Source organism: Copadichromis virginalis, linkage group LG7 (assembly GCF_057382275.1).
Source record: "Copadichromis virginalis isolate Kocher_CV1m ecotype Utaka linkage group LG7, C_Virginalis_male_GT1.1, whole genome shotgun sequence".
In the NCBI taxonomy this organism is placed as follows: Eukaryota; Metazoa; Chordata; class Actinopteri; order Cichliformes; family Cichlidae; genus Copadichromis; species Copadichromis virginalis.
In genome coordinates this window covers 29,919,973-29,932,005 of record NC_140624.1, presented here as the reverse complement: position 1 = coordinate 29,932,005, position 12,033 = coordinate 29,919,973, and the positions used below count along the sequence as shown (strand labels likewise).

Below are 12,033 nucleotides of genomic sequence, written 5' to 3'. Positions count from 1 at the left end.
TTCCATTTTTGATGATATATTTTTGACATTTTTCTCTTATTTGGAAGATTTTGGTGTTCTTTAGATGTGTTCATATTTTTTGACATTTTAATCTACATTTTAGGTCATCTGATTTTTTTTGTCTTTAAATATAAAAATATTTAAAAAGGTTTTTGGTTTTGTTTTGTTTTTAAATCATGAATTCTGAGGACATAAATTTGAGTCTTTTGATAATTTATTTTAGTGTTGGTTTGTGGGCTGTGGTCTCATATGTGTTTGTGGGACATTTTATTAATATTTAATTTTTGACTTTTTGTCATAGTTTCGTTTTTTTAAGCATTAAATATTTATGTGTATTTTTATTGAGTTTTGTATTCGTGGGACAGTTCATGCGTGTTTCTGTCACGGTAACATGTTCGCAGGTTTCTTCGTTTCTGGCTCGTTATTAGATGAATATTAATTTCAGGTCATTGATCACTGATCGATTGATGGAGTGTCGTCTCTCGTGATTCCTGCTGAAATGTTGGACCTGCATATAAGTTCGTGATTTGAGGTCCCGGTCGTTCTGTGTGCGCGCACGAGGACGCGAAACAGGAAGTGTGACAGACATGAGGCTCGCGCTGCTGCTGTGCGCGCTCTGCTGCACCGGGACTCTGGTAACCGGAACCGGAGGATCCCGGCTCCCTGATGGACCCCCCGGGGAGCCGGACCGGGACCCCGGTCTGGGTTTGGGCGTGGACGTGTCGGCCCCTCTGCGACGCGTGGATCCGCGCTTTCTGTCCGTGACCATCGACGCGAGTCTGGCTTCACAGGAGAGCTTCGTGTGGCTACTGAGGTGAGCTCTGACTCTAATCCACCGACGATTGTCCCGTTAAACAGGAAACACCGGGTTAAAACAGACGGGAGGTCAGAGGTCACAAAATCAAAAACTCTAAGGATCAAAACTTTCAAACTTTTGTTTCACTTTCAAATCTGATCCTGAGTCAGTTCACCTGAAACCTGTTAGCTCCGCCTCCCGCAGTCTCAGACCGGGTGAGTATCACCTGCAGTTCAAGTTTGGAAAAAAAAAAAAATCTGAACCTGATTTTAAAATCTTTAAAGGATTGAGAAGTAAGGTGATCCTGAGTCAATCCAGGTTTCACTTCTGTTTCCAGAGTCCGCATGGGAATTCCCAGAGTTCCTGTTTAAGCAGGAGCACACCCGAGAACCACAAACACTCTTAGATCTGAGAATAACCCGAGTAACCTGCTGACCCTCATAACCTGATCATCTGAAATAAAACTGCTGTAAATTTGAACTTTGAATCTCGACAGCCAAACTTAGATTCATGTTTCTCTGTGAATCCGACACGTTTGTGCTCCGGGAATAAACTCGAGCTCCAAAATCCCTTCTGTTTCAGTAACATGATGGATGTGAGATAATCAGCACAGATCTCTGCATGTGGAAACCAGAGGTCAGAGGTCACGAGTAAAATCATTTCCAAAGTCTCAAAACCAGGAAAGGAAATCAAGTTAAAGTCACATGTTTGTAGTCAAAACGGTTGACCAACTTAAAAACTATGACATCAGAGTTATTCTTCGTAACCCTTCAGGAGTTGTGACAACAAAATAATTTCAAAACTTAGATTTCAGATCAAAGATCAAAGTGAAACAGAGCTGGGGTCGTTTAAAACCAGCAGGTTTCGGTGCTTTGACCCGCGAATATTTCCGAGCATTCTTTAATGTGAACTGCGTACTGCTGTCAGTGCAGCAGTGCATCATGGGAGTGACTCTGAGGTTTCTCTGCAGCTCTCGGAGGATGAGGACGCTTGCAGCAGCTCTGAGTCCGGCCTTCCTGCGATTTGGGGGGACGCGGCAGGACTTCATGGTGTTTGAGCCTCACAGGAGGCAACAGTGGGAGGAGCCTCAGGACGCTGCAGGTAAACACGATCACCTTGTGACCTCTCTGACATCACACTGATCTGGAACATGTTGATTTCTTTGTTTTATTTACAGGAAATTATTTTTTTAATGTGTCATGTGATTCTTTTGTTTTTAGTCTAAGTTCAGGTTGGAGACTTTTTCTTCTTATTCAGTTTTTAAGTGTTGAAACTTTTAAATAGTTGAAATGTGAGTCTCTGACTTCCTGACCTCTCTGTGACCGTTGAAACTCCCAGGTGAGTCATGTGACCAGACTTTCCTACCCCCGTGGATGGAGGAGCGTCTGAAGTGCGACTGGGCGAAGCAGAAGCTGGTCCTGATGAAGGAGGACCTGCTGGGTACATACAGGAGCTTCTTCTTCACAGGTGAGTCCTGATGTCTGCCAGGCGTTGCCATGGAGATGCCACCCGTCCTCTGACTGTCGTCTCCCTCTCAGAGCTCACCGTGGACCAGCTGCATGCCTTCGCCAACTGCTCTGGCTTCCAGCTCATCTTCGGCCTGAATGCTCTGCTGAGGACGGCTGACAACAGCTGGAACAACAGCAATGCTGCCCTGCTGCTGCAGTACTGCCAGTCCAGACATTATGGGATGTCCTGGGAGCTCGGAAACGGTACGACTCCTTCTCTGATCAGCTGATAATCAATAATCACAGAGCCTCAATCAGCTTGAGTCTGTGACCTGCTTATTTAGGCCTGCAGACTTTATTCTGCCTTTTATTTTGAAATGCAGCTAGTGATGTGTGTTTCCTACCACCTGATCAAACCCGTAAATCAGAGCATCAGTAACAGGCTGACACTGTTAGTGTAAAATCTTCTCAGGCTCCTTCTTCTTCTTTATTCTGCTTTCAGTGATAATATCTGGCATAATGCTGAAACGCTGCGGTTTCTTATCCAATGTTTCAGTTTCACTTCCTCGCCTTCATGTGGCGTGACGCACAGACAGGAAGTCACCTTTCTTCTTTACATGATCTCTAATCAAAGTGATCTCTAATCAGAGCCAAACAGCTTCGAGAAGAAGGCCGGGATCCGGGTGGATGGGCATCAGCTCGGGCTGGACTTCATTCGTCTCAGGAAGATGATGTCAGAGTCCAAACTGTACCAAGATGCTGGGCTGTACGGGCCGGACGTTGGCCAGCCGAGAAACCACCACGTAGACTTACTGGACGGGTGAGAGGTCAAAGGTCACTGTACAGAGACAGCTCATGAAAAGTTTCTGCTGTCAACACAAAAGAGCATAAAATGTTTGGGGGGGAAAATTACATTTTTTTTCAATGAATTTTTTTCCTCACATGAAATTTTGCGTTACGAATTTTTGAAAACAAGACACATAATAAAAAATGAACGTTTTTTACTTTATTTCTCTCTGTTTTCAGGAATTTTATTCACTCTGCTCCTCGTCTGTCATGAGCTGACAGATTCTGAAGTTTTCAGCTTTTTGATCTGATGTGATGTTTTAACGTCTCTCAGATACCAACGATGCAGAGAAACCTAAAACTTTTTATTAAAGGGAAGCAGCTAATTTTTGTGCTCTAACTGAGTTACAGAGTCACATGTGAGCTTCAGTCTGCAGGAATAAGACAGAAAACAACTTAATTACTGAGCCGATGCTGCCGATTTATCCATGAATTCTTGTGACTGTTGCAGATTCCTGCAGACCGGAGCCGAGGCCATCGACGCCTGTACCTGGCACCAGTGAGTTCACCCTCACTTTATTTACTCTGAAATGTAATTTCTGAGTTAAGTCTACTCTCACAACATAATGCATGCAGTCACAAGCGACGTGCATAAAAACTTTGCATTTTAACTGTAAATGTGAAAAATGTCACATTTACAGTCATTTACAGCCTGAAAGCTTCTCCGTCCATCGGAGGTAATTAAAAGTTTATGCACTCCTACTGACAGTGAGATACTTTTCCCATGCTTTTATTGTGAAACTGCAAATGTACATATCAGTCAGAGACTGTTCAGAACAAATTATTTAGCATTTGTAACACAAATCTTGTTGCAAGGAAACAGAATGTCAAAGTTATTAAAACTTAACAAAATTCTAATATTTTTAGTCCAAATGACATTCAGTGGATATAAAGTGTCTGTATGCTCCCATAAAGACAACAAAACCAACATAAATCTGTCTCCAAATATTTGTTTGAAGTCTCCTAATTTTGAATTTATTAAACCATAAATTCAGAAAATAATTTTGGACTTTTTAAGTTGAAAGTTGGTCATAAAGCATCAATACTTTCTTCAGAAAGTCCAAAATTCTGAATCATAATCAGACAAGAAGAGATTTAAGTCAAGATAAGATTATTATTCATCATCCACACTGACAGTTAGTTTGGGTGATAAATTAGGCTTAACAATGATCACATCATTCACAAACAGCTGAGCACTGGTTGAGACCAGCAGTGGTCCTAAACTCGAGCCCTGAGGCACACCTGATTTAATTTTAAAGGATATCAGTGACACCTCGGCCTGAAAAACTGTTCTTTTATTCCCAAGCCTTCATGCTGCTTTACTGCTGTGAATGCTTCATTCATAACTCATAAAATAAACTTGCTCTCCTGTTTGTCAGTTATTACGTGAACGGCAGAGACACGTCTGTGAAGGACTTCCTGGATCCTGAAGTCCTGGACTCACTGGCCTTAAAGACCAATGAAGTCATGAAGGTAACGCTGTGCTGTGTGCCAGCAGCTCTGTGCTGGGTGTGTTCGGAGTTTCACCGGGATTGTTTCTTCTCATCCGGCTCAGAAAGTGAAGCTGGCGTCTCCGGGAAAGTCGGTTTGGCTCGGAGAGACAAGCTCGGCGTACGGAGGAGGAGCTGCAGGACTGTCGGACACGTTCGTCGCAGGATTCATGTGAGTCCCTCATGTCTGCCCTGCTTTAGTCTTCTCTCTGAACATCATGAACGTCGTGTTGTATTCAGCCAGACCTTCAGTCAGACCAGAAACATAAAGCCATCATGAAGGCATTCAGGCATGAGCTCAGAGACCATTTCCTCGTAGTCTTCTAGACCTCTGGACCTCGTTGGTGTTTTTCAGACTGATTTCTTTCTTTCAGTAAACGATTTTTATTCTGCTGAGTGTGTTTTTCTGTGGATGAACATTTCTGCTCTCAGCATCTCTGAAACACTCTCAAATATCTCTGAGTTGCTGCTGAGATGTCTCCATGCTGGGAATCTGTGCAGGTGGCTGGATAAATTAGGCCTGGGAGCAGCACTCGGCCTGGATATCGTGATGAGGCAGGTGCTCATCGGCTCTGGGAGTTACCACCTGGTGGACGACAACCTGGATCCTCTTCCTGTAAGACAGAGTCAGGTTAATTCTCTTAAGTATTCCAGCTACGCTTTCATGTTTTTTACCTGTGCAAAATCGTTTTAAGAGTTCCTCCTTCCTACACTCAGATTGGATGTTATTGCTTAACCTCTTAAGCCCCAAGCCTAACTGATCTCCTGCCTTTTGCCCCTGTATCAGGGGGCGTTGGGGCTTAAGAGGTTAATTTTGTCCACTTTGGCACAGACTCAGTGAGTTCATTAACTGATCATTTGTCAGAAAATGTATGTTAATCTGATCAAATCAGGACCTTCACACTAATACTGAGCGTTAACGTGGCTGAAATAAGCTGCTGTTAGTTTATGTGCTCGATGCATTTCCAGATCTTCACAGTTTGTCGTTGTCCAGTAAAGGTCGTGTCCTCTTTCAGGATTATTGGCTGTCTGTTCTCTACAAGAGGCTGGTTGGACCGGAGGTTTTAAAGATTCAAGTGCTTTCTGAGTTTGGCCGAAGTAAACGAGTGAGGATGTATCTGCACTGCACCAACAGGAAGAGGTACGCTTCACATCCTGCCCTCATACAAACACCGAGACCTCCCACCACCAGTAACCCTGCCACATCAGGTGGACGGGATTTTCTTCCGGCCCGTCCAGCTGTTTATACAGCTGTCTAAACAGCTGTCTCTGCAGTGGTCTGAAATAGCTAGAAATAGCTAGCTCACGGTAATGATGTAAGGTATTAGCAGTTAGAAGTAACAGATAAATGGTTAACAGCTGCTACAGCTCCCTTCAAGCAATGTCCTGTACAACAAAATAGTTTCTACATGGAGCTGCTCAGACTCACTACAAGCCAGAGGAAAGAAAAACTCAGATTTGAAAGTGAACTGTCCTTTTAATGAATCAGCTGAGCTTTGGATCTTTAAGGTTTATTTTTCCTATAAACCAGCAAAAACGTCTGGAAACAGAAACAGAAAAAAAATTTCTTAAATCTTAAAATAAGAAAAGATTGAAATTCTTAAAGCGTTATTCAAAACTCATCTCAAACCTGAATTCTGAATTATGCAGAAATGGGCAAAGATTAATATCTCAGTTTCTGAAAACCTGAATGTCTTTTACTTCAGCTCAGGAACAAACATCTTCAAACTAAAAGTATTTAAAGGAGGAAAAAAGCTTTTTATTTCTTGCTGTGTACACTGACACCAGTAGTAATTTCCTAGAGATTTCCTTGATAACTAAACATAATTTCTGCGCATGTTTTGCTTCGTGTGAGTAGAAACGAAGCTCATGCTTCGTTCTGTGTTGTTTGAGGTGAAGTGGAAGTCAAGCTGAGTAATAATGCTGCTGTTTTGCGTGTCTGCAGCTACAGACGTGGAGCGGTCACGCTGATGTCAATGAACCTTGGGAAGACGCCAGCAAGGATCTCGGTGCCCGCCGTCTTCTCCAACAGCACAGTGGAGGCTTTTGTCCTGGAGTCTGAGCAGCCCGGGGAGGAGGGACTCTACTCCAGGTGCCTGAATGTACTCAATGAAGCCTTTTTCCTCCTAGTTAGAAATCTGCTTCGACCCCAAAGAAGACAGTTGTTTTTCACTAAATATTCCCGGCTCTGCAGAAGTACAGTGAACCTTAGATAATAAGCCCCGCCCCCATTTTTAGTGAAATACACACGGTGAAGAAGCAACAGGTCAAAATCTGTAAATGAACACCTGATTCTACCTGAACATCAGGATTGGCCCATTGCAGATGTTTTATGTGCTGATGATACACCGCTCTGTGTGTCAGACGGCCCAAACTCTGCAAGCCTAAGAAGACACGTTCAGGTCATTATAGTCGACCTGTTCTGCCTCTCCTCACTTCCTGTCCTGTCTCTGCTCTTCCTGTGGTGGAGGTTCACGATAAAGTTACGAATAATAAGCTCCGTGTGTGTAGTGATACCTGCAGGTCGAACACTCATTATTACAGTATTTTCTACTCTTTGATCTGAATGATGTCATCTCAGGGACTGAAGCCCCGTCGGCTACTGTGTGAGAGGGAGAGCCAAACAGAAGAAAAGTGGCGTAAAGCCAGCCTTGTTTCAGACAAGGGCTGAGCTCTGAATCATGCAGAGCTGCTGTGCTGGAGTCAGAAAATAAAAGCATGGAGCTGATGTCTTTTCTCTTTTTAAATTTACATTTTCTGTTTTTGTTCTTATGAATCTGAGTCTCTGAAACATCTGGATCTCCTGAACTCAGTGACGGTGAAACGGTCTAAATGAAGAAGAATCCAGCAAATGTTTTGATGCTGAGGAAGCATCAGCGGATCATATCGCCTCAGCATCCAGTGAAACCTGCAGTTTTTACCATCTGCAGGGACGCCGTCTGTGTTTCAGCTGTGATGGCTGGTTGGTGTAGAAACCTGAAGACCAGCTCACATTTCTCTACAGAAGTGAGCCTCAACACTTCCTGAAAGCTACTTTTTAAATCCTTTAAAATTTTATTTTACTCATGAAAGCAAAAACAGGGGCGACAGTGAATCAGACGCTGGCTTCAGTCTTGTGACGCTCAGATTCAGGTGTTTATCGAGTCCTATGAGAGCTGCTGAGGTTGACCTTTTGATGCTTTTGATCTGTGGCTTTGCTCTGCTTCAGCGTGCCGGACAGAAAGCTGTTGTCATGGTGATTTAATGCCACCTGAGAGCGAATCAGCTGATGCAGACAGCAGCAGGTCGAGGACCGATGCCGTTGATGTGTAACTCTCTCTCAGGCTTTTATCTCAGCTGTGCTGACGGAGGACGAACAATGGCCTCATAGTTTGGGCTCAGCGGCGTGCTTCAAAAGAGTTCAAAGGTCACCGCCGTGAGTCAAAACTGGTCAGCATGAATCGACAGTCTGACTCCCGTCCACCGCTCCACAGCACCTCAGCTGCAGGAGGCTTTCTGAGAACAACTACATAAAAATCAAAAGCTTTACCTGATTTAACCGACCAATCTCAAACTAGCCCCATCCTAAATCCTCCTCTTACGGTGTCATGATCTGACTCATAAGCTGTGGTGGAAAATGATACAGGCATAAACCCGGAGAAGGGTAACTCTGCCGATGACACCCCGCACTGCTGCGGTCCGACCACAAGGGGGCGCACACAACCCTAACACCCGAGGATCATAAACAGTATGAGTTATGCAGAAATGGATTAATATCTCAGTAATCTTTGTGTTTGACTCGTTGTGTGGCGGTTAGCTTGATGAGCTCATTTCCTGTTTCTGCAGGTCAGTGAAGCTGAACGGCGAGGTGTTGATGATGGTGGACGATAAAACGCTGCCTGAACTCAAAGGAAAACTTCTCCTGCCGGCTCGCCACCTGCAGCTTCCTGCCTACTCGCTTGCCTTCTTCGTCCTCCCAGACGCCCAAGCTCCGGCGTGCAGCTGATGACATCACACGGAGAGGTGCTGTTTCCTCACACCGTGGACGCCTCAGTGTCAGATTTTTAGACAATACTGCCACTTTCTGATAATGAGTTTATTGATTCTCACTCATGACCAAACATCTCCATCTATGTCTCCACCCGCTCGTCAGTCACAGAGGCCACGCCCCTAATAATGTGAACTTCAAGGTTGATGAGGATGATGGATATGGAACAATATGGAATAAGATACTTAAATGTTTTTTTCATAACAATTTTCAGAAACCAAAAATATTTTTGATACGACCGTGTTTCAGCGTGTCATCAGTGAGGACGTCTAATGATCTAATTAATCAAAAAGCACAATGCTGACGCCGCCTCTTTGCCATCATCGTCGTCAGCAGGCTGGAGCACGTCCTCCTGATGCTGCAGCTTCACGTTATCATGACAGCAAATGTGTCAGAGTTTAAGCAGCGGGGAGACAGTGCTGTCACCATCAGGTCAGACTGGGAACTGCAGTAGCGTCCTCCATCATCTTTATCCAGTCTGTTCATAAAAACTTCAGTAAAACTAGAAAAAGGTTTTGAAACTTTAACCAGATGTATACATCTTTATAACAGATATTTTACACTGAAAATATAAATGTGTAATATATATATATATAATAATATATCTATAAACTTTAGTGTGAACTCTGCTAATTAAATATTTATTTCATGAAATCTTTCTGTTCTCTGCTGATTTTAAATTGGACTCTAATAAAACTAATGAACCAGTGCCCGACGCTCTCAGTGTGAGTGTGAAGCTCAGGACGCCTGAGAGGCCCTGCTCTGAGACCTTCAGCTTATTAAAGGACACTAGATTCAGAGTTTAATGTTTGAACTTTTATTTGATGCAAGATAAAGACAAACATCACATTTCCTTTTTCATTTGTCCTGCTCCTCGCCGTGAGTGACGACGTAACACAAGGATTTGTAGTCCAGGTTTCTGGTTGCGTTTATGTTTGATGACTGAAACATCTGCTTCATCTACAGACACACAGGTATCGATGTCACGCCTGTCACTAAACATTTCCAAAGCGAGCCCTTTTCATTTTTACACTTTCATTCGCTCAGTGTTTTCACTTTCTATCACGGCCTGAATAAGGAGACGTTGGCGTGAGAACTCTTTGTGGATGAAGCCTTTGTCGTCGGGGTCGAACATTTTGATGCACGCTGCAGGCACCGACCTGTTTCAGCGACTGCTGAAATAAAAATAAGAGTGTATTTGCAGGGTGAAACACCTCAGAGCGATGGCCACCAGCAGGACTCTGTACTGTATTCTAGACGGTGTACAGAAGTTTATAAATGTATTAGTAGATCATATTTAAATATAACTATATTATAGTAGATACACAGTAGTATAATTCTGTGCTGTATTGTAGATGGTGTAGAGTAGTGTAACTTTATTGTACTACTGTTTACCATCTAGAATACAGTGTATTAACTGTATTACACAGAGTAATCCGGTTCGCTCTGTTAGGTCTCTGAGCGTTTAGCTTCATTGGTAACATTTCAAATTGTGATTTGTATAAAAAGCATAACCATGGGCTGTGAGAGAACACCTACCATCTCTGCTCATCAACTCTGATGCTGCTCTCTGATGATTTGGGGTCAGAGGCTTTATATACAGCAGCTGTCCGGGATGCAGATGCCACACAGTGATAATCTGAACTGACCAGCCCTGTGGGGGTTGAGGTGGGAGCCTTTGGTCCTGCAAAGTTCCCCTTACATGGAAAGCGCTCGGTGAAAGCTCGGTTCTCAGGAGGCCCAACAAGTGTTTCTATTTTGAGTCAAACATCAGACGCAGGAAGGCCGAGGCCACACCCGTCTCTCTTTTTATGATAAATGGCCTGTATTTGTATAGCGCTTTACTTAGTCTCTATGGACCCCAAAGCGCTTTACACTACAATCAGTCATCCACCCATTCATACACAGGTGATGGCAAGCTACATTGTAGCCACAGCTGCCCTGGGGCACACTGACAGAGGCGAGGCTGCCGGACACAGGCGCCACCGGGCCCTCTGACCTCTGACCACCACCAGTAGACAACGGCTGAAGTGTTTTGCCCAAGGACACAACGACTGAGACTGTCGGAGCTGGGGCTCGAACTGGCAACCTTCTGATTACAAGACGAACGCCCAACTCTTGAGCCCCAATTTTATTTCATTAGTTCAATGATATTTTATATGATTTTATTTTGAGTTTCAGGTGAAAAATCTCATCAAACTCTGTGATGAAACTGAGTGACTTCCGGCCCTGGACAGACTGAGAGCTATTCACAGCTCTGTGTAATAATTCAATAATACATGTTTTATTTATCACAGCATTCAGAACTCAGTTTTTTTTAAAACCAGTGAACCGGTGCCGGACGCTCTCAGTGTGAGTGTGAAGCTCAGGATCACCTGAGACGTCCTGCCCTGAGACCTTCAGCTCATTAAGGGACGCCGTGTGGTCACTGCTGGCATTACCTACAGTGACCACACGGAGGCGCTGTGGTGTTTGGCTTCAGCTCTGTGCTGCGCAAAATCCATCCAACAAATACAGCACGTGACGTCAGAAACCAGGTGGCCTCTTCATCGTCATCGTGAGGAAAATAAGACCGTGCTGCAGAGCAGGTGCCGAACTTAATTTTAAAAAAAAATCCAACAATTTTAAATGTTTTTATCCAACAACAGGTGACAGTGAAGCACACGTGGCTCTTTGTGACGTATTTCAGATCTGCTGAGTGTGCTATCATATTCAGCGTGTAACAGCATGTAATGCGCAGCACAAGTATTACTGTGAGTGCGTTTAAATCAGACACTTCCTTGTTTTTCGCTTTATTTTATTGAAATGAGAATGAAAACTTTAAACGTTGAGAACGAAGTTTAGAATAAACACCAAGAAACCATTCTTTAGAGTTCACTGTTTGTTAAAGACTAATATTACTTTTGTCACAGTGAAACTTTGGTTTTTAAGGATAATATTTTTCTTCGTAAACAGTGTATGTAATTAAACATTTTTCCAAGACAGTGTCAGAGAAACTTTTCGGCTCGGGCTTCTTATTTTATATTACGCTTATTTTAATGAATGTTCCCCCTTTTTTCATTTGTTTATTTTTAATTTTATCCCAAAGACATTGCATTTTAATTTATTTTGCCCCACAGACAGTGTTTATTTAATATTATTTTTTACTGAAACTTTTTTATTTTCCATAGTGTGTTTATTATTTAATTTTATTTCTTAAATTTTTCCGTAGGGTGTATTTTTTTTATTAATGTATCTGTAATTTTTTATCCGTAATTTTATTAGAGATTATTATTATTTTCCGTACATTGTGTATTTTTACTTTATTTATCTATTCACACCGTAGACAGCAGAGTTTTTATTTATGCAGTTATTTTCCATTGACAGTGCGGTGCACGCGCTGAGTGGGCTCTGAAGGAGGCGCATTCATACCGCTTTAATACTACA

The 12,033-nt window shown here is 43.0% G+C and overlaps 1 protein-coding gene across 1 annotated transcript; it reads left to right on the top strand.

The window, feature by feature from the left end:
- Window positions 1-566: 566 nt before the first annotated feature.
- Window positions 567-9,392, top strand: hpse (heparanase). The gene is made up of 12 exons (XM_085462941.1): window positions 567-814; window positions 1,767-1,897; window positions 2,135-2,263; window positions 2,335-2,508; window positions 2,893-3,064; window positions 3,542-3,589; window positions 4,470-4,563; window positions 4,646-4,752; window positions 5,082-5,196; window positions 5,597-5,721; window positions 6,526-6,672; window positions 8,406-9,392. Exons 1-12 carry the CDS (start codon window positions 588-590, stop codon window positions 8,563-8,565), a joined length of 1,629 nt encoding a protein of 542 aa, XP_085319067.1. The 5' UTR covers window positions 567-587; the 3' UTR covers window positions 8,566-9,392.
- Window positions 9,393-12,033: the final 2,641 nt, after the last annotated feature.

Coding starts and splice junctions, on each gene's coding strand:
- hpse (XM_085462941.1), top strand. CDS start 588: ATGAGGCTCGCGCTGCTGCTGTGCGCGCTCTGCTGCACCGGGACTCTG. Junction 4,753..5,081: donor ACGTTCGTCGCAGGATTCAT/GTGAGTCCCTCA, acceptor GAATCTGTGCAG/GTGGCTGGATAAATTAGGCC. Junction 6,673..8,405: donor GAGGAGGGACTCTACTCCAG/GTGCCTGAATGT, acceptor CTGTTTCTGCAG/GTCAGTGAAGCTGAACGGCG.